Raw genomic sequence first — 20,225 nt, 5'->3', positions numbered from 1 at the left:
ACCTCTTCACTGGGGCGGGGGCGGGGAACCCTAAGGTGACCGGGTAGGGAGTCAGTCCCATTCTTCTTTAAAGTTTCCCTGCCCTGGAGCAAAAATGGGCTGGGGAGACACTCACCCCCCAAAGCCGGAGGCACTCTTTCCGGATCTCTGCCTGCCGAGGCTCACTCAGTGTCCTGGGAAAATGAAGCCGGTAAATGACTAATACCTCAAAGACATACAAGGAGTGTGCCTCCTGCGCACCCATCAGAACCTCAGAGAGAGGACACCCGTGTGTACATGCACATACGAGGCCAAGTTGCCATTACCCAGGGTGCTTATAAGACTCCCATGCCTCTGCCTCTTGGAGACCGGAGCTCAGATGTACACAAAATGAGATGACCTCCTTGTCCCACCACAAAGGGAAGGGAGGAGACCACCCTCCTGACCACCCTGGATGTCAGGGTCCCCACACACCCTTCTTCCAATTACCCATCGGCACATGCTGGCTTCTCTGATAAAGGCCACATTGAGTCCACCCCGGTGGATGTCACCACGTCCCAGAAAGCTGAATTAACTTATGCTCACCCCCTACCAGAGGTTATCCTTGACCAGTCCTACATCTCCTCTTTTGATCACTCTTTACTCTGTGTCCCCTGAACATTAGATGTTCTACGCGTGCTATGCCACTCTACATCCTCTGATGCACTGTTAACAACTTTCCTGTATCCTTTTCCTGGGTTACTCTTGTCTGTCCAAAGACAACATAATCTTTGAGGGCAAGGTTCATGCCATATGCTTCTTTGGCATCCTTCACAGACTACAGCAAAGTATGAGATTAAAAAAGTAGGTATTTTTAAATGTTTGTGTAAATGAAATAGAGAGCTCAGGAGGAGGAACAAAACTTAAAGATCTTCCCTTGAAATAGGTGAATTCTGGAAAGGGGCAACACTCACGTGTCTTGAACAAAGGCATGGATTTTGGCCAGAGCTTTGATCTGCAGACTACAATGGCTAGAAGAAAAAAAATGATTTTATCTCAGAAGGATTACCAAAAAAGACAGCCAATAGACATCAGGACAGAGAAGTTTAGCCAGAGCAATGGCCATCTATGTTTGAGGGAGGGGCTAGAGAGTCAAAAGAGAAACCCCTCGACCATACCCTTAAGGTACCTGATGAAGGCTTAGGGTAAAGCAGAAGAACTGAGTCAAACCTTCCAGACACTCAGATCCCAAGTCCAGCTAAAAGGAAGGTTCTGATAGCATCCTTAAAAATTTGAAAGCAGTAGTGAATTGATTCTTTTTTTTTTTTTTTTTTTTTTAAAGAATCTTAGTTTTGCAGGATCTTAGTTCCCCAACCAGGGATCGAAACTGTGCCCCCTGCAGTGGAAGCGTGGAATCCTAACCACTGGACCACCAGGGAATTCTCTGAACTGATTCTAAATAAAGCAACAACAGAGTGCAGACCCAGTTCAACTACACACTAAACTGACTCACCTGCACTAACAGCTGCCCTTTCTACTTTAGGCTCCATGACTCTTTTAGACACGTCTGGCTTCTAATTTTAAAAGTGAGACGTGATAAAGCAAGAAAATGTGACCCACTGACAAGATGGAAAACAGTCCGATAGAACAAGACCCAGAGGTGATCCAAGTTTTGGAATTATCAGACAGGACCTTTAAAATAATTGTGAAAAACATGTTAAAGGATCTAGTGGAAAAGGTATAACATGAATAAAAGATGGAGAATATTGGCAGAGATATAAAAACTGTATTTTGGGGACCTCCCTAATGGTACAGTGGTTAAGACTCCATGCTCCCAATGCAGGGGGCCTGGGTTCGATCCCTAGCCAAGGAACTAGATCCCACATGCATGCGCAACTAAGATTTTTTTTTTTTTTTTAATGAAGATGTTGGGGGTAGGAGTTTATTAATTAATTTATTTATTTTTGCTGTGTTGCGTCTTCGTTTCTGTGCGAGGGCTTTCTCCAGTTGCGGCGAGTGGGGGCCACTCTTCATCGCGGTGCGTGGGCCTCACTATGGCGGCCTCTCTTGTTGCAGAGCACAGGCTCCAGACGCGCAGGCTCAGTAGTTGTGGCTCACAGGCCCAGTTGCTCCGTGGCATGTGGGATCCTCCCCAACCAGGGCCCGAACCCGTGTTCCCTGCATTAGCAGGCAGACTCTCAACCACTGCGCCACCAGGGAAGCCCGCAACTAAGATTTGCATGCCACAACTCAGGAGACCGCATGCCGCAACTAGGGAGCCCATGTGCCGCAACTAAGGAGCCCACCTGCCGCAACCAAAGGAGCCCACATGCTGCAACTAAGGAGGCCATGAGCCACAACTAAGACCCGGCACAACCAAATAAATAAATTAATTAAAATAAATAAATAAATAATAAAAACTGAATTTTTAAAAAGCAAATAAAAACTCTAGAAATGAAAAATATGATATTAGCAATAAATGTTTTTTTACTTATTTAATTTACTGATGTATAGTTGATTTACAATATTATGTTAGTTGCAGGTATACAACATAGTGATTCAAAATTTTAATATATTACACTCTATTTAAAGTTATAAAATATTGGCTATATATCCTTGTAGCTTATATATTTTACACATAGTAGTTTGTACCTGTTAATCCCCTACCCCTATCTTGCCCCTCCCCTCCTCCCTCTCCCCACTGGCAACCACTAGTTTGTTCTCTAAATCTGTGAGTCTGTTTCTGTTTTATTATTCATTCATTTATTTTTTAGATTCCACATATAAGTGATAACATACAGTATTTGTCTTTCTCTGTCTGACTGATTTCACTAAGGTCCATCACTCTAGGTCCATCCATATTATTGCAAATGGCAGAATTTCATTCTTTTTATGACTGAGTAATAAATATTCCATTGTGTGTGTGTATCTATATATCTATATATCTGTATCTATATCTATATATATATCTCACATCTTCTTTATCCATTCAGCTGTTGATGGACACTTAGGTTGCTTCCATATCTTGGCTGTTATAAATAATGCTGCTATGAACAGTGGGATGCAGTCTTTTCAAATTAGTGTTTGTTTTCTCTGTATAAATATCCAGGAGTGGTATTGCTGGATCACATGTTGGATCAGTTTTTTGAGGAACCTCCACACTGTTTTCCACAGTAGCTGCACCAATTTACATTCTCACCAACAGTGTAGTAGGGTTTCCTTTTCTCCACATCCTCACCAACATTTGTTGTTTGATGATGGCCATTCTGACAAGTGCAAGGTGATCTCATTTGATTTGCATTTCTCTGATTATTAGTGATACTGAGCACCTTTTCATATGCCTGTTGGCCATCTGTATGTCTTCCTTGGGAAAATGTCTGTTCAGGTCTTCTGCCCAGTTTTTTAATTGGATGGTTTGTTTTTATTGATATTTGAATTATATGAACTGTTTCCATATTTTGGATATTAACCTTTTATCAGTCATATTGTTTGCAAATATTTTCTCCCATTCAGTAGGTTGTCTTTTCATTTTGTTGGTTTCCTTTGCTGTGCAAAAGCTTTTAAGTTTAATTAGGTGGAATTTCTTTATTTTGTTTCCTTTGCCTTAGGACCTGATCCCCCCCAAATTTCTATACTTTATGTCAAAGAGTGTTCTGCCCTTGTTTTCTTCTAGTTTTATGGTTTCTGGTCTTACATGAGTCTTTAATCCATTTTGAGTTTATTTTTGTACAAGGTGTGAGAAAATGTTCTAATTTCATTCTCTTACATGTAGCTGACCAGTTTTCCCAGCACCATTTATTGACGAGACTGTTTTTTCTCCATTGTATATTCTTGCTTTGTCATAGATTAACCGACAAAATATAAAATGCCTCAAATTCTAAATTCAATGAAAATATCCTTCGAAAGAGAAATAAATGTATTTTCAAAAGACAAAAGCTGAAGGAATTACTCTCCAACAGACTTGCACTAAAAAAGTAATTCTAAAATAAATTCTTTAGGCTTAAGGGAAATATCCCATTTATGTATATACCACATTTTCTTTATCCATTCATCTGTCAATGGACATTTAGGTTGTTTCCAAATCTTGGTTACTGTGAATAATGCTGCAGTGAACATTGGCGGGGTGGAGGGGGGGCTCATATCTTTTTGTGATCCTAATTTCAGTTCTTTTGGATAAATACTCAGAAGTAGAATTGCTGGATCTTATGGTAGTTCTGTTTTTTTCTTTATTGCACCGACTAGTTCCTCCAGTATAATACTGAATTGAAGGGTGAAAACAGACATCTTTGCCTTATTCTTGATTTTAAGTATAAAGTATTTAACCACTAAGTATGATGTTAGCTGTAGGTAGGTTTTTTGTAGATGTCCTTTACCAGATTGTTTTCTTCTATTCCTAGTTTGCTGAGAGTTTTTAATCATGAATGGATGTTTAATTTTGTCAAATAGTCTTTTTGTATCTATAAAAATTATTATATTATTTTTCTTCTTTATTCCTTTAGTACAGTGAAGTACAGTGAATGATTTTCAAAAGGTATACAGATCTTGCATTTTTAGATAAACTCCAGTTGGTCACGAGTATCACTTATATATATTGCTAAATTTGATTTACTAACATTTTATTAAGGATTTTTATGTCTATGTTCATGAGGGGTATTAATTTATAAATCTGTAGTCTTTTGAAGTTTTTGTCTTGTTTAAATATCTATTTAAATGCTATAAATTTCCCTTTATTAATCCCTTTTTAATTCCTTTAAATATATATATATAAAGGAATATATATATTTATCTAGTCATCTGTCAATGGACATTAAAAGGCATATAAATTGGAAAGGAAAGCATACAATTATTTATTTGCAGAAGACATGGTTATATATGTAAAAAATCTTAATGAATCTACCAAACTACTAGAACTAAAAAGTAAATTAAGCATTCACACAAAATATGTAGTCAATATACAAAAATCAATTGTATTTCCATATACTAGCAATGAACAATTAGAAAAGGAAATTTTTAAAACACAATTTACAATAGCATCCAAACCCATAAAATTCTTAGAAATAAATTTAACAAAAGATGTATAACACCTCTATACTGAAAACTATAAAATTGCTGAGAAACATTAAAGAACCTAAATAAATGGTTACTTTTTGGTTCATGTATGGGGAAATTCAATATTGTTAAGCTGTCAATTCTCCCCCAAATTGACCTATAAATTTAATGTAATCTCCATCAAAAATCCAGCAGGCCTACTGTAGAAATTGAAAAGATGATTCTAAAATTTATATGGAAATGCAAAACAAAACAAAAGGAACACCTTGACTAGCTAATACAATCTTGAAAAAGAAGAACAAAGATTGAGAACATATACTATCTGATCTCAAGATGACTTTTTTCAAGGTATAGTCATCAAGAAACATAACAAAGGACAGACAAACAGATTAATGGAAACAGGAGTGCCCTGGGGCTTCCCTGGTGGCGCAGTGGTTGAGAGTCCGCCTGCCGATGCAGGGGACACGGGTTCATGCCCCAGTCCGGGAAGATCCCACATGCCGCGGAGCGACTGGGCCCGTGAGCCATGGCCGCTGAGCCTGCGCGTCCGGAGCCTGTGCTCCGCAACGGGAGAGGCCACAACAGTGAGACGCCCGCGTACCGCAAAAACAAACAAACAAATAAACAAACAAACAAAAAAAACAGAGTGCCCTGGATAAAATCACACATATACAGTCAAATAATTTTCAACAAGGGTGCCAAAGCAATTAAATGGGAAAAGGAATAGTATTTTCAACAAATGGTGCTAGAACTGGATATCTATATGGAAAAAAAGAACTTCGACCACTACATCATACCATATACAAAAAATAATTTCAGATGGATTATGGACCTAAACATATAAGCTAAAACTATAAAGCTTCTAGATGAAAGCAGGAGAATACTTTCATGACTTCAGTATAAGTGAAAAATTTTTAGAGAAAACAAAAATCACCAACAAAAAGAAAAAACTGATAAACTGGATTTCAGCAGCAAAATTTAAAACTTCTAGGCAGGGCTTCCCTGGTGGTGCAGTGGTTGAGAGTGCGCCTGCCGATGCAGGGGACACGGGTTCATGCCCCGGTCCGGGAAGATCCCGCATGCCACGGAGCAGCTGGGCCCATGAGCCATGGCCGCTGAGCCTGCGCGTCCGGAGCCTGTGCTCCGCAACGGGAGAGGCCACAACAGTGAGAGGCCCGTGTACGGCAAAAAAAAAAAAAAAAAAAAAAACTTCTAGGCAATTCAATTGAAAAGGAAGAAGTAAAATTATCTCAGTTCGCAGATGACAGACCTTTTATGCAAAAAAACCTGAAGATTCCACAATAAACTGTTATAATAATCAAATTTCAGCCAACTTGCAGGATACAAAATCAACAGACAAAAATCAGTCACATCTCTATACACTAACAATGAACAATCTGAAAATGAAATTAACAACTCTATCTACAATAGCATCAAAAACAATAAAATACTGAGGAATAAATTAAATCAAGGAGTGAAATACGTACACTGAAAGCTACATAACGCTGCTGAACGAAATGAAAAGAGACATAAATAAATAAATGGAAGGGCATGCTGTGTCCATGGATTGGAAGACTATTGTTAAAATGACAATACTACCCGAAGCAATCTACAGATTCAGTACAATCCCTACCAAAATCCCAATGGCAGTTTCTGCAGAAATAGAAAAATCCATCCTAGAAATCATATGGAAACTCAGAGGACCCCAAATAGCCAAAACAATACTGCAAATGAAGAACAAAGCTGGGGACCTCATATATCCTGAATTCAAAAAAACTTACTACAACACTGCAGTAAAACAGTGTGGTACTGGTATCAAGACCAATGGAACAGAATAGAGAGCTCAGAAATAAACCCTCATATATATGATCAAATGATTTTCAACAAGAGTGCCAAGGCATTCCATGGGGAATGGATAGTCTTTTCAACAAATGGTGCTGGGAAAACTGGATATCCACATGCAAAAGAATAAAGTTAGACTCTTACTTTACACCATCTATAAAAATCAATTCAAAATGGATCAAAGGCCTAAACATAAGAGCTAAAACTATGAAACTCTCAGAAGAAAACACAGGGAAAAGCTTCATGACACTGGATTTAGGAATGGACTTGAAGCATAGGCAATAAAAGAAAAAAACAGACAAAATGGACTTCATCAAAATTTAAAACTTCTGTGCATCAAAGGACACAATGAATATAGTAAAAAAATCAACCCACAGAATGCGAAAAAATATTTTCAAATCATATATCTGATTAACGGATTAATACCCAGAATGTATAAAGAACTCCTATAACTCAACAACAAAAATCAAACAAACCAATTTAAAAATGGGCAGGGCTTCCCTGGTGGCGCAGTGGTTGAGAGTCCGCCTGCCAATGCAGGGCACATGGGTTCGTGCCCCAGTCCTGGAAGATCCCACATGCCGCGGAGCGGCTGGGCCCGTGAGCCATGGCCACTGAGCCTGCGCGTCCGGAGCCTGTGCTCCACAACGGGAGAGGCCACAACAGTGAGAGGCCCGCGTACCACAAAAAAAAAAAAAAAAAAGAATCCGCCTGCCAATGCAGGGGACACGGGTTCGATCCCTGGCCTGGGAAGATCCCACATGCTGCAGAGCAACTAAGCCTGTGTACCACAACTACTGAGACCACGTGCCATAACTACTGAAGCCCACACACCTAGAGCCTGTGCTCCACAACAAGAGAAGCCACTACAATGAGAAGCCCATGCACCACAACAAAGAGTAGCCCCCGCTCACTGCAGCTAGAGAAAGCCCACACACAGCAACAAACACCCAACACAGCCAAAAATAAATAAATACAATAAATTTATTAAAAAAAGAAAAAAAAATGGGCAAAGGGAGGTGTGGCCACGATGGCAGAGTAGGAAGACCCTGAGCTCACCTCTTCACATGGGACACCAAAATTACAATTATTTAGAGACAAACTGGCTATGAGAACAACTTGAAGACTACCAGAAGAGATGTGCTAGATATAAAGAAGAAACCACAATGAGATGGGTAGGAGGGGTAGAGATGTGGTATAGTCAAAACCCACACCCTTGGGTATAGGTAACTCACAAATGGAAGGATAATCACAACTGCCCAGGTTCTCCCCAAGGACTGAGGCATCTGAGCCCTGGATTGGATTCCCCAGCCCAGGGGCTTTGCACCAGGAAGATGAGCCCCATAATGTCTGGCTTTGAAGGCCAGCGGGGCTTACTTACAAGAGAGCTGGAGGGCTGTAGGAGACAGAGACTCCACTCTTAAAGGGCACATGCAAATTCTCACATACTCCCAAGTCCCAGCACTCAGGAAGTAATTGTAAAGGAGGCTGCATGAGACCCACTTGGTGATCTTGGAGAGTCTCCCAGAGAGACAGGAGGCCACTGGGACTCCTCCTGGGGACACAGATGCTAGCGACAGCCATTTTGGGGGAGCTTATTCTACCATGAAGACAGTGGTGTGTGCAAGTGCTATTTTGGTGTCCTCTCTCTACCTATTAGTGCTGGGGGCTTGCCCACCCACCAATGGGCTAGCACCAGTCCTGAGACACACCCCCCCGGCCCCTTCTGACTGCTGCCCTAGGACTCAGCCCCATCCACAAGCAGCCAGCACCAGCCCCTGGTCCCCCAGGGCCCCACAGCCACCACCCCAGGATCAGGCCCCACCCACCAGAGGGTCAGCACCAGCCCCAGGACCCTCCTGGGACAGGCAGTCAGCCACAATGGGACCCAGCCCCGCCCACTAGCGAGCTGGTAACTACCACACAAGGTAGGGCCTGGCGGCCAACTGGGTCAGGGGCCAGCCCCACCTAACAGCACACCCACAATAGTCAACCCTGCCACAACCGAAGGGCCCATGCAGCCCATAGCCCTAGAGCCCATACCTCTGGTAACCAGAGAGGAGTGTGTTGCTGGGCCCCATACGACATCTCCTATATAAGTCCACTTCTCCTAGGCTGGGAAACGTAACCAACCTACTTAATACATAGAAATAAACAGAGAATCAGGCAAAGTGAGGAATATACACCAAATGAAGACATAAGACAAAACCCCAGAAGAATTAAGCGAGGTGGAGATAAGCAATCTACCCAATCAAGGGTTAAAGGTAATAATCATAAGGAAGCTTAATGAACTCGGTGAATGGATGAACACAGTAAGAAGTTTAACAAAGAGTTAAAAAATATAAAGAAGAATCAAACAGAGCTGAAGAATCTAATAACTTAAATAAAAAACACACTAGAGGGCTTCCCTGGTGGCGCAGTGGTTGAGACTCTGCCCACCAATGCAGGGTACACGGGTTCGAGCCCTGGTCTGGGAAGATTCCACATGCCGCGAAGCAACTAGGCCCGTGAGCCACAACTACTGAGCCTGCGCGTATGGAGCTTGTGCTCCACAACAAGAGAGGCCACGACATTGAGAGGCCCATGCACCGCGATGAAGAGTGGCCCCCGCTCGCCGCAACTAGAGAAAGCCCACGCACAGAAACGAAGACCCAACACAGCCAAAAATAAATAAATAAATAAATAAATAAAATTTTTTAAAAAATGACCTCAATGGGTTTAAATAAACTGTTTAAAAAATAAAAACACACTAGAAGGAATCAGCAGTGGATTTGATGATACAGAGAAACAGATAAGTAAACTGGAAGACAGAATAGTATAAATCACCTAAGCTGAAAAGAAAAAAGAAAAAAGAATTTTAAAAAATGAGGACAGGGCTTCCCTAGTGGCGCAGTGGTTGGGAGTCCGCCTGCGGATGCAGGGGACGTGGGTTTGTGCCCCGGTCTGGGAGGATCCCATATGCCATGGAGTGGCTGGGCCCGTGAGCCATGGCCGCTGGGCCTGCATGTCCGGAGCCTGTGCTCTGCAATGGGAGAGGCCACAGCAGTGAGAGGCCCGCGTACCACAAAAAAAAAAAAAAAAAAAAAAAATGAGGACAGTTTAAGAGAACTTTGGGACAACATCAATCATACTAACATCTGCGTTATGGAGGTCCCAGAAGCAAAAAAGAGAGAAATGGGGGCAGAGAACTTATTTGAGGAGAAAATATCTCAAAACTTCCCTAACCTAGGAAAGAAAACAGACATCCAGGAAACACAGAAGTCCAGGCAACACAGAGAGTCCCAAACAAGATGAACCCAAAGAGGTCAACACCAAGACACACTATAATTAAAATGGCAAAAATTAAAAGATAAAGACAGAATCTTAAAAGCTGCAAGAGAAGGGCAACTAGTTACATACATGGGAACTCCCATAAGACTGTCAGCTGACTTTTCAACAGAAAATTTGCAGACCAGAAGGGAGTGGCATAATATATTCAAAGTGATGAAAGGGAAAAAAAATCTACAACCAAGAATACTCTACCTTCCAAGAACATCATTCAGACTTGAAGGAGAGATAAAGATTTTCATAAACAAGCAAAAGCTGAGAGAGTTCAACAACACTAAACCAGCTTTACAATAAATGTTTAAAGGGACTTCTCAAAGCAGAAAAGGCCACAACCATAAATACAAAAATTAAAAAAGGAAAAATCCCATTGATAAAGGCAGATATACAGTAAAGTTAGCAAATCAGCCACTTATAAAGCTATTAGGAAGGGTTAAAGACAAAAATAGTAAAATAATTTATATCCAAAATAAGTAGTTAAGGGACACACAAAAAGAAGTATATAAAATATGATGTCAAAAATGTTAAACGTGGGAGGGGGAAGAGGGAAGTACAAATGCAAGGTGTTTAGAATGATTCAAACTTAAGAGATCATCAACTTAATAATCACGTATATATATACAGATTGTTATGTATTAACCTGACAGTAACCACAAACCAAAACCTTTTATAAATACACACACAAATGAGAAAGGAATCCAAACATAACACTAAAGACATTCATCAAATCACAAGGTAAGAGAGCAAAAGAAAAAGAAAGGAACCAAAAAGAATGCAAAAACAACCAGAAAACAGTGAACAAAATGGCAATAAGTACATACCTATCAATAATTACTTTAAATGCAAATGAACTAAATGCACCAATCAAAAGACATGCAGTGGCTGAATGGATTAAAAAACAAGACCCACATATATGCTTCCTGTAAGACTCACTTCAGATCTAAAGACACACAGAGACTGAACGTGAGGGGATGGAAAAGATACTCCATGCAAATGGAAACTAAAAGAAAGCTGGGGTAGCTATACCCATATCAGACAAAATAGACTCTAAAACAAAACTGTAACAAGAGACAGAGAAGAACATTATACTATGATAAAGGGATCAATCCAACAAGAAGATATAACAATTATAAATATATAGGCATACAACATAGGAGCACCTAAATACATACAGCAAATATTAACAAACATAAAGGGAGATATTGACAGTAACACAATAACAGTAGGGGACTTTAGTACCCCACTTACATCAATGGACAGATCATCCAGAAAGAAAATCAATAAGGAAACACTGGCCTTATATAACACATTAGACCAGATTGACTCAATAGATATATACATAGAACATTCCATCCAAAAGCAGTAGAATACACATTATTTTCAAGTACACGTGAAACATTCTCAGGATGGATCACATGCTAGGCCACAAACCAAGTCTCCATAAATTTATAAAGACTGAAATCATACCAAGCATTGTTTCCAACCACAAGGTATGAAACTGGAAATCAAGTACAAGAAAAACACTGCAAAAAACAAACACGTGGAGGCTAAACAGTATGCTACTAAACAACTAATGGGTCACTGAAGAAATCAAAGAGGAAATTAAAAAATACCTAAAGTCAAATGAAAATGGAAACACAATGATCCAAAAACCTATGGGACAGTTCTAAGGGGGAAATTTATAGCAATACAAGCCTACCTCAGGAAATAAGAAAAATATCAAATAATCTAACTGTACACCTCCTTTATGAACTAGAGAAAGAAAAAGAAACAAAACCCAAAGTTAGTAGAAGGAAAGAAATAAAGATCAGAGCAGAAAGAAATGAAATAGAGGCTGAAGAAAATAATAGAAAAGATCAATGAAACTAAAAGCTGGTTCTTTGAAAAGATAAACAAAATTGATAAACTTTTAGCCAAATTCATCAAGAAAAAAAGAGAGAGGGCCGAGATAAATAAAATCAGAATGAAAGAGAAGTCACAATCGACACCACAGAAATACAAAGGAAATTTTAAAATTACTACAATTATATTGACAACCTAGGAAAAATGGATAAATTCCTAGAAATATACAATCTCTTAAGACTGAATTAAGAAGAAATAGAATCCGTTGAAAGAATGGATAAAGAAAATGTGGTATATATATATATATATATATATATACATACACATATATATATAATGGAATATTACTCAGCCATTAAAAAGAATGAAATAATGCCATTTGCAGCAACACGGATGGACCTAGAGATTATCATATTAAGTGAAGTAAGTCAGAAAGAGAAAGACAAATGCCATATGATATTACTTATATGTGGAATCTAAAATACGACACAAATGAACATATCTATGAAACACAAACTGACTCACAGACATAGAGAACAGACTTGTGGTTGCCAGGGGGGAGTGCAGAGGGAGAGAGAAGGATTGGGAGTTTGCGATTAGCAGGTGCAAACTATTATATATAGGATGGACAAACAACAAGGTTCTACTGTATAGCACACAGAAATATATTCAATATCCTATGATAAACCATAATGGAAAAGAATATAAAAAAGAGTATATATATGTGTAACTGAGTCACTTTACTGTATAGCAGAAATGAAACATAACACTGTAAATCAACTATACTTCAATAAAATTTTTTAAAAAGAAGAAATAGAAAATATGAACAGTGATTACCAATGATAAAACTGAATCAGTAAAAACAAACAAACAAAAAACCTCCCAACAAACAAAAGTCCAGGACAGACAGCTTCACAGGTGAATTCTAACAAACATTTAAAGAAGAGTTAATACCTCTTTCTCGAACTACTCTAAAAAACTGAAGAGAAAGGAATGCTTCTGAACTCATTCTACTAGGCTAGCATCACCCTGCTACCAAAACCAAAGACACCACAAAAAAAGAAAATTACAGGCTAAATATCAATTATAAACACAGATGTAAAAATTCTCAACAAAATATTAGCAAACTGAACTCAACAATGCTTTAAAAAGATTAAGACTGGGGCTTCCCTGGTGGCGCAGTGGTTGAGAATCTGCCTGCTAATGCAGGGGACAGGGGTTCGAGCCCTGGTCTGGGAGGATCCCACATGCCGCGGAGCAACTGGGCCCGTGAGCCACAACTACTGAGCCTGCGTGTCTGGAGCCTGTGCTCCGCAACAAGAGAGGCCACGATAGTGAGAGGCCTGTGCACTGCGATGAAGAGTGGCCCCCGCTTGCCCCAACTAGAGAAAGCCCTCACACAGAAACAAAGACCCAACACAGCAAAAATAAATAAATTAATTAATAAACTCCTACCTCCAACATCTTAAAAAAAAAAAAGATTAAGACCATGATCAAATGGAATTTATCCCAGGGGTGCAAGGATGGTTCAATATCTTCAAATCTATCAACATAATACATCACATCAACAAACTGAATAAAAATCGTATGATCATCTCCATAGATACAGAAAAAGTTTTTGACAAAACTCAACATCCATTTATGATGAAAAAAACTCTCAACAAAGTTGGTAGGGAGAACATATCTCAACATAATAAAGGCCATAGATGACAAACCTACAGCCGACATCATACCCAACAGTGAAAAGCTGTAAATCTTTCCTCTAAGATCAGGAACAAAACAAGAGTGCCCACTCTCGCCACTTTTACCCAACATCATCATATTGGAAGTCCTAGCCACAGCAATCACACAAGAAAAAGAAATAAAAGGTATCCAAACTGGACAGGAAGAAGTAAAATTGTTACTGTTTGCAGATGACATGATACTATATACAGAAAATCCTACAGATGCCACCAAAATGTTATTAGAATAAATGAACTCAGTAAAGTTGTAGGATACAAAATTAATATACTGAAATCTGTTGCATTTCTATACACTAACAACATACTATCAGAAAGAGAAATTAAGAAAACAATACCATTTACAACTGCATCAAAAAGATGAAATACCTACAAATAAATCTAACCAAGGTGGTAAAAAGACGTGTACTCAGAAAACTATAAGACGTTGATTCATTCAAGAAACTGAAGATAACAAAACCAAATGAAAAGATATACTTTCCATTTGGATGGAAGAATATTGGATTGGAAGAATGGATTCCAGTGGGTTGGAAGAATATTGTTAAAATGACCATACTACCCAAGGAAATCTACAGAGTCAGTGCAATCCTTATCAAAATACCAATGGCATTTTTCACAGAACTAGAACAAATAATTCTAAAATTTGTGTGAAACCGTAAAAGACCACAAATATCCAAAACAACCTTCAGAAGAAGAACAAAGCTGGAGGTGTCACACTCCCTAATTTCAAACTAGGGAAATAGGGTCAATTAATCTATGACAATGGAGGCAAGAATATACAATGGGGAAAAAACAGCCTCTTCAATAAACAGTGTTGGGAAAACTGGATAGCTACATGCCAAAGAATCAAACTGGCCTACTTTCTCACTCCATACACAAAAATAAACTCAAAATAGATTGAAGACTTAAATATAAGTAAGACTTGAAACCATAAAACTTCCAGAAGAAAACACAGGCAGTATGCTCTTTGACATCAGTCTTAGCAATTTTTTTTTGATATGTCTCCTTAGGCAAGGGAAACAAAAATAAACAAATGGCACTACATCAAAAGCTAAAAGGCTTTTGCACAGCAATGGGAGGGAGATATTTGCAAACAATATATCTGATAAGGGGTTACAATCCAAAATATATAAAGAACTCATACAACTCAACATCAAAAAAAAATAAACACCTAGATGAATGGATAAAGAAGATGTGGTGTATATATATACATAATGGAATATACTCAACTATAAAAAAAGAATAATGCCATTTGCAGCAACGTGGATGGACCTAGAGATTATCATACTAAGTAAGTCAAAGACAAATTCATACTATATCACTTATATGTGGAATCTAAAAAAATTATGCATATGTACTTGTTTACAAAACAGACTAACAGAAATAGACTCACAAGACACTGAAAACAAATTTACGGTTACCCAAGAGGGAAGAGGAGGGGAGTGATAAATTAGGAGTTTGGGATTATCAAATATAAACTATATAAAATAAATAAACAACAAGGTCCTACTGTATAACACAGGGAACTATATTCAATATCTTATAATAAACTGTAATGGAAAAGAATCTGAAAAATACACATGTTATATATATATATAAAACTGAATCACTTTGCTGTACACTAGAAACTAACACAACATTGTGAATCAACTATACTTCAATTTAAAAATAAAACACCTGATTAAAAAATGGGCAGAGGATCTGAATAGACATTTTTCTGTGGAAGACATACAGATGGACAACAAACACATGAAAAGATCACCACTAATCATCAAGAAAATGCAAATCAAAACCACAATGAGATATCACCTCCCCATCAGAATAGCTGTTATCAAAAAGACAACAAATAACAAGTGTTGGCGAGGATATGGAGAAAAAGGAACATTTGTGCACTACTGGTAGGAATGTAAATTGGTACAGCCACTATGGAAAGCAGTATGGAGGCTCCTCAAAAAATTAAAAATAGAACTACCATATGATCTAGCAATTCCACTCCTGGCTATTTTTCTGAAGAAAACATAAACGCTAATTCAAAAAGATACATGCACCCCTATGTTCACTGCAGCATTATTTACAATAGCCAATATACAGAAGCAACCTAAGTGTCCATCAACAGATGAATAAAGAAGATGTGGTATATATACACAAAGGAATATTACTCAGCCATAAAAAAGAATGAAATCTTGCCATTTGCAACAACATGGATGGACCTAGAGAGTATTATGCTAAGTAAAATAAGTCAGAGAAAGATAAATACTGTATGACTTCACTTATGTGGAATCTAAAAAACAAAACAAATGAACAAACAGAACAGAACAGAAATAGACTCATAGATACAGAGAACAAACTGGTGGTTGCCAGAGGGGAGGGGAGTGGGGGGCAATGAGTGAAGTCAGAGAGAGAGATTAAGAGGTACAAACTTCCAGTTATAAAATAAATAAGTCATAAGATGCAATGTACAGCATAGAGAATATAGTCAATAATATAATAACTTTTTATGGTGACAGATGGTAACTAGACTGCGGTGAACATTTTGTAATGTATAAAAATATCAAATCACTATGTTGTATACCTAAAACTAATATGATATTGTAAGTCAATTATACTTCAATAAAAAATAAAATTTTAAGAATAAAAATGGGCAAAAGACTTGAATAGACATTTCTCCAAAGAAGATATACAAACAGCCAATTTGCATATGAAAACATACTCAACATCATTACTCACTAGGGAAATGCAAACCAAAACTACAATGACCAGTTCAGACCCATTAGGATGGCTAAAGTGTTGGAGAAGATGTGAAGAAATTGGAACCCTGGTGCATTGCTGGTGAGAATGTAAAATGGTGCAGCAATCCCACTTCCAGAGGTATACCCAGACAAACTGAAAGCAGGGACACAAACAGTTACTTTGCACACCAATATTCATGGCAGTATTACTCTCAATAGCTAAAATGTGGGGAAAACCCAAATGTCCATCAACAGCTGAATGGATAAACAAAATGTGGTATGTACATATAATGAATTATTAATTAGCCTTTAAAAAGGAATGAAATCCTGACACATGCTACAACATGATCAATCTTGAAAACATTATGCTAAGTGAAACAGCCAGACACAAAACGACAATTAGTGTATGAATGCACTTATATGAGGTACCTGCAATAAGCAAATTCATAGAGATAGAAAATAACGGAGGATACCAATGGCTGGGGATAAGGGGAATGGGAGTTACTGTTTCATAGGTAGAGAGTTTCTGCTTTGGATGGTTAAAAAGTTCTGGAAATGAATCGTGGTGATGGCTGCACAACAATGTAAATATACTTAATGCCACTGAATTATACATTTTAAAAGGGTTAAAATGATAAATTTTATGTTATGTATATATATATATATATATTTATTTATTTATTTATTTATTTTTGGCTGTGTTGAGTCTTCATTGCTGTGCGCGGGCTTTCTCTAGTTGCGGTGAGTGGCGGCTACTCTTCATTGCAGTGCGCGGGCTTCTCATTGTTGTGGCTTCTCTTGTTGCAGAGCATGGGCTCTAGGCATGCAGGCTTCAGTAGCTGTGGCATGTGGGCTCAGTAGTTGTGGCTTGCAGGCTCTAGAGCTCAGGCTCAGTAGTTGTGGTGCATGGGCTTAGTTGTTCCACGGCATGTGGGATCTTCCTGGGCCAGGGCTCGAACCTGTGTCCCCTGCATTGGCAGGCGGATTCTTAACCACTGTGACACCAGGGAAGCCCCGTTATGTATATTTTACAATTTAAAAAAGGACTCAGGGCTTCCCTGGTGGCGCAGTGGTTGAGAGTCCACCTGCCAATGCAGGGGACACGGGTTCGTGCCCCGGTCCGAGCAGCTAGGCCCATGAGCCATGGACGCTGGGCTCGCGCGTCCAGAGCCTGTGCTCCGCAACAGGAGAGGTCACAACAGTGAGAGAACTGTGTACCACAAAAAAAAAAAAAAAAAAAAGGACTCAAAAAATTTTTTAACTTCTGCTTATCAAAAGACACCATTAAGAAGATGAATAGGCAAACCACAGATTGGGGAAAGATATTCACAACACACCAGACTTGCATTCAGAATATATAAATAATTCCTACAACTTAATAAAAATGCAAATCAATTTACAGGTTGCTTAAGCACTCTGTGCAGTTGGGAGCATTGAGAAGTCCAGTTTTGCCATGCGTCCACACACACCCATATCAGATGGCAGCGTGGCTCAACAAAAAGAAGTCCAATTATTCAACACACTTTTGGAAGATTTAGCCACAGCAATCAGAGAAGAAGAAGAAATAAAAGGAATCCAAATTGGAAAAGAAGAAGTAAAGCTGTCAGTGTTTGCAGTTGACATGATACTATACATAGAGAATCCTAAAGATGCTACCAGAAAACTAATAGAGCTAATCAATGAATTTGGTAAAGTAGCCGGATACAAAATTAATGCACAGAAATCTCTTTCATTCCTATACACTAATGATGAAAAATCTGAAAGAGAAATTAAGGAAACACTCCCATTTACCACTGCAACAAAAAGAATAAAATACCTAGGAATAAACTTACCTAAGGAGACAAAAGACCTGTATGCAGAAAACTATAAGACACTGATGAAAGAAATTAAAGATTATACAAACAGGTAGAGAGATATACCATGTTCTTGGATTGGAAGAATCAACATTGTGAAAATGACTATACTACCCAAAGCAATCTACAGATTCAATGCAATCCTTATCAAACTACTAATGGCATTTTCACAGAACTAGAACAAAAAATTTCACAATTTGTATGGAAACACAAAAGATCCGAATAGCCAAAGCAATCTTGAGAAAGAAAAACGGAGCTGGAGGAATCAGGCTCCCGGACTTCAGACTGTACTACAAAGCTACAGTAATCAAGACAGTATGGGACTTCCCTGGTGGCGCAGTGGTTAAGAATCCACCTCCCAATGCAGGGGACACGGGTTTGAGCCCTGGTCTGGGAAGATCCCACATGCCACGGAGCAACTAAGCCTGTGCGCCACAACTACTAAGCCTGTGCTCTAGAGCCCACAGCCACAACTACTGAGCCCACATGCTGCAACTACTGAAGCCCGCGTGCCTAGAGCCTGTGCTCCACAACAAGAGAAGCCACCACAATGAGAAGCCCGCGCACGGCAATGAAGAGTAGCCCCCGCTAACTGAAACCAGAGAAAGCTTGCACACAGCAATGAAGACCCAACACAGCCATAAACAAATTTAAAAAAAAAAAAAAAAAGACAGTATGGTACTGGCAGAAAAACAGAAATACAGATCAATGGAACAGGCTAGAAAGCCCAGAGGTAAACCCACGCACATATGGTCACCTTATTTATTATTATTTTTTTTTGCGGTATGCGGGCCTCTCACTGTGTGGCCTCTCCCATTGCGGAGCACAGGCTTCGGACACGCAGGCTCAGCGGCCATGGCTCACGGGCCCAGCCGCTCCGCGGCATGTGGGATCTTCCCAGACCAGGGCACAAACCCGCATCCCCTGCATCAGGAGGCGGACTCTCAACCACTGCACCACCAGGGAAGCCCGATGGTCACCTTATTTTTGATAAGGGAGGCAAGAATATACAATGGAGAAAAGACAGCACCTTCAATAAGTGGTGCTGGGAAAACTGGACAGCTACATGTAAAAGAATGAAATTAGAACACTCTCTAACACCATACACAAAAATAAACTCAAAATGGATTAAAGACCTAAATGTAAGGCCAGACACTATCAAACTCTTAGAGGAAAACATAGGCAGAACACTCTATGACATAAATCACAGCAAGGTCCTTTTTGACCCACCCCCTAGAGAAATGGAAATAAGAACAAAAATAAACAAATGGGACCTAATGAAACTTAAAAGCTTCTGCACAGCAAAGAAAACCATAAACACGATGAAAAGACAACCCTCAGAACGGGAGCAAATATTTGCAAATGAAGCAACTGACAAAGGATTAATCTCAAAAATTTATAAACAGCTCATGCAGCTCAATAGCAAAAAAACAAACAACCCAATCCAAAAATGGGCAGAAGACTTAAATAGGCATTTCTCCAAAGAAGATATACAGACTGCCAACAAACACATGAAAGAATGCTCAACATCATTAATCATTAGAGAAATGCACATCAAAACTACAATGAGATATCATCTCACACCAGTCAGAATGGCCAACATCAAGAAATCTAGAAACAATAAATGCTGGAGAGGGTGTGGAAAAAAGGGAACACTCTTGCACTGCTGGTGGGAATGTGAATTGGTACAGCCACTATGGAGAACGGTATGGAGGTTCCTTAAAAAACTACAAATAGAACTACCATATGACCCAGCAATCCCACACTGGGCATATACCCTGAGAAAACCATAATTCAAAAAGAGACATGTACCAAAATGTTAATTGCAGCTCTATTTACAATAGCCAGGACATGGAAACAACCTAAGTGTCCACCATCGGATGAATGGG

General features: G+C 39.1%; 1 protein-coding gene across 1 annotated transcript in view; it reads right to left on the bottom strand.

Annotated features, from left to right (window-relative positions):
* The window catches only part of CMTR1 (cap methyltransferase 1), a 63,371-nt gene that overhangs the window by 10,169 nt on the left and 32,977 nt on the right, over positions 1-20,225 (bottom strand). The window contains exons 14-15 of the mRNA XM_082639887.1: positions 933-989; positions 116-173 (exon numbers count right to left, since the gene is read on the bottom strand). Coding sequence (XP_082496013.1) covers positions 116-173; positions 933-989 — 115 coding nt within the window. The remainder of the gene's footprint in view (positions 1-115; positions 174-932; positions 990-20,225) is intronic.

Source organism: Mesoplodon mirus, assembly GCF_964341445.2.
Source record: "Mesoplodon mirus genome assembly, chromosome: 12".
NCBI lineage: Eukaryota > Metazoa > Chordata > Mammalia > Artiodactyla > Ziphiidae > Mesoplodon > Mesoplodon mirus.
The sequence above is the reverse complement of the archived record's forward strand: the minus strand, read 5'-3'. Positions and strand labels throughout refer to the sequence as shown.